The following is a 2,931-nucleotide window of genomic DNA, read 5'->3' on the forward strand; positions in this document are numbered from 1 at the left end:
AGCCCTGCATTTCCTTACATCTAATCACAGCAGAACTGTCTTACAGTATGCTGCTTATAGCTTCACCGTCCCAAGAAAATGCTGGTGTCACCTCCATGCCTAGTGTGCTCAGATCTGCGGCACAGACTCCCCAGGCAGTCTCTGGGATGAGCAGATTCTCTGTCCCGGTGTCTGAAATTGTCCCCCGGGCCCCACCAGTGTGAGAAGAAAGTAGGTCCTCAGGGTCACAGGCATGGGTGGAAAAGCCTGTGACACACCAGGATATGGGTGCAGAGCTGCATGAGGTGGAAATTGTCCTGCTGGGTGTGCCTCGCCGTGAGACTGGAAAGCGGCATCTCGACAACAGCGCAGCTCTCCGGCCATGGCGTGCTGCTGGTAAAGCTGGCCTCTGCCTACTCAAGGCTCAGGTAGGCGCCGGAGCTGCCTTGCTGCACTGCAAAAATCATCTCAGTGCAGATGTTCACCTGGGAGGTGCCTGTCAGCCGGAACCTGCAGGACCGGGAGGAGGGCAGCACCGTTAGCTGGCAGTGGTGCGACTGAGGCAAAAGCAGCCAGGCTGATCTCACCAACAGTTGGACCCAGCAGGCGATTTTCTCCACGTCTAAGTAGGAGCGTGTGCAGAGGGTGCGTAGGAGGGACGAGCTCCGATCCCTCAGCAGCTTGTCGTTGGGGTGGTGGAGAAAGCACAACGTATCCGCCAGCAGCTGCTCCCTCGAGCACATGCACTCCAGCCCCACGCGGATGCTGGAGTGCCTTGCTGGCAGCTGCCCCATGGTGTCCAGCTCCAGGCTGAAAGAGTGCCCGGGGGGTGGCCGCAGGAACACGAGCAGGCAGTAGGCGATGCTGTTCTCGTGGACTCTCCAGGCTTCATAGGTGCCGTCCATCCCAATGGCCGGGTGCATCTGTGGCATGAAAGTCCTCTTGCCAAGCACTCGGCAGACACCAAGGAGGTCACCCACCAGCTCCTTCAGCACCTTGCACGTGTCGGGCAGGCCCTGCATTGGTGATGGGCTGGAGACAGCCGAAGACCTGACACCGCTGTGTGCGCGACTGAGGTCTTCCTCCTCCTCGTCGTCCTCCTCCTCGCTGCTGGAGCTGTCCTGCTCGCTGCAGCTGTCAGAGGCAAGGTTCATTTTCCCGACCAGCCAGCAGGCCGTGGCGACCACGACCAGGGCTCCTGCAGCGGTCCAAAACGGCCACTGCTGCAACACGGAAAGGAGCGTGGCTTCCTCCGCGCCCCTGCTCCGCTCAATCTCCTGCAGCAGCCGAGTCATCTTCTGACGCAGATACTCCTCACGCTGCTGCATCCGCTCAGCCGTGGCCACATCTGTCTGGGGATCGTGCTTCAGCCCGTGCTGGAGGGCCAGCGCAGCCAGGACGAGGGCGATTGCCGCAGCCATGGCCTGGAGGAGGTAGGAGAAAATGGGGCTGAGCAGGGCTGGGTGGGAGGGAGCACGGGGCTGGGGGAGCGGGGCAGGAGCCTCCTGGAGCTGGGGGTGGTAGGAGAGGGGGCGAGGGAGGTGGGAGGGAGCAAGGGCAGGGTTTGTGAGCACTGCATGGATGGGAGCCGTGGGCTGTCCCAGGAGAGCGTTTGGGCGTCGACAGGCTGGAAGGGGCCGCAGGCCCCGGCTGGAGACAGCATGGGGCCCACCCTGCCCAAGCCGCCCCGATGGCCAGCCCCTGGCTGGGCCGTGCCCCGTGAAAGGGCAAGGGACACCCGAGTCGAGGCTCCCGAGGCCCCATCCCTGCCACCCAACAGCGTCCCACGGAGCCACGGGCACCCGGCCCATCCCCAAAGCCTCTCTGGGCACCTGCCACCACTGGGAGCCCCGAGCGCCTCTGCCCCCAGCCCCCAGGGCGGTACCGTGCCCTGCCCTGAGGGGCTCGGCTCTCGTTCTGGGTTAGAAACCCCCCTTGGCCACCTGCCCCGTCCCCCACCCAGCCCAGCCTTCCCCCTGCATGCTGCACTCACCGATCGCCCGAGTCAAACAGCAGCGGGGCTGCCTGATGATGTCCCTGGGGACAGCTCCCATTGTGACCTGTCCCCTGCGCTGTCACAGCCACCAGCGCAGCATCGCCCAGCCGGCAAGCCCCAGCCTTCGTCCCCACCGCCCGGCTCAGCAGGTCCTGGCCATCGCACCAAGTACAAACCCGCCCGGCAAGAGTGAGCTCCCAGGGCCTCGCTTGACAAAGCGGGCAGACGCCCCCCAAAACCGTAAATGAAATGAAAATGGGGACTGTAGGTGGATGCCCCTGACTTACGTAGAGAGGTGCAAAGTTTTCTGGGCCAGGTGTTCTGACTCCGAGTTGTCTCGAAAAGAAGAGCTACGAGCCCTTGGGCAGAGACAAAACTCCTCCTCCCTCTTCTTCTCTTGGGTTCCTTCTGCCGGGGCAGGACTTAGCCCTGCGAACCCTGACAATCAAGGCAAATGCAAATCGTGTCCCTGGCGCAAGTGGTAAAGATCCTGTGGCTTCTGTCTCCGGCTACCAACTTGCCCCCTGCAAGGGCAAGCGAGGGGCCTGGATGGTCCACGCCAGGGCCCGTGTCTCTCCACTCCCCAGAGGTTTCCTCGCTTCAGGAGAGCCCCCTGTACACCTGTGGCAGATGTACCCGCCCTGACAAAGACTGGGGGGATTAAGACTGCTGAGTGCTTACTTTTCACACCCTTACTTTCGCGCCTTTAAGGTGGCGAGTGCTGACCATCAGGTACACACCTTGGGCCAGTAATTACCCAGTAATTATGTCACATATACACCTCGGGCGAGGGGTAAGACTGCTCCAGCGTGTGTCCCCCATGGGGTCACAAGTGCTGTCAGCAAACCTGCTCCAGCGTGGGCTCCTCTCTCCATGCGTCCACAGGTCCTGCCAGGAGCCTTCTCCAGCATGGGCTTCCCACGGGGTCACAGCCTCCTTTGGGCATCCACCTGCCC

At 62.4% G+C, this 2,931-nt stretch overlaps 1 protein-coding gene across 1 annotated transcript in view; it reads right to left on the reverse strand.

Moving 5' to 3' along the window:
* The window catches only part of WDR1 (WD repeat domain 1), a 36,460-nt gene extending 36,097 nt beyond the window's left edge, over nucleotides 1-363 (reverse strand). The window contains exon 1 of the mRNA XM_009328897.1: nucleotides 258-363. Coding sequence (XP_009327172.1) covers nucleotides 258-363 — 106 coding nt within the window. The remainder of the gene's footprint in view (nucleotides 1-257) is intronic.
* Between the last annotated feature and the right edge of the window lie 2,568 nt (nucleotides 364-2,931).

Source organism: Pygoscelis adeliae, unplaced genomic scaffold (genome assembly GCF_000699105.1).
Source record: "Pygoscelis adeliae isolate BGI_AS28 unplaced genomic scaffold, ASM69910v1 Scaffold66, whole genome shotgun sequence".
Taxonomy (NCBI): domain Eukaryota; kingdom Metazoa; phylum Chordata; class Aves; order Sphenisciformes; family Spheniscidae; genus Pygoscelis; species Pygoscelis adeliae.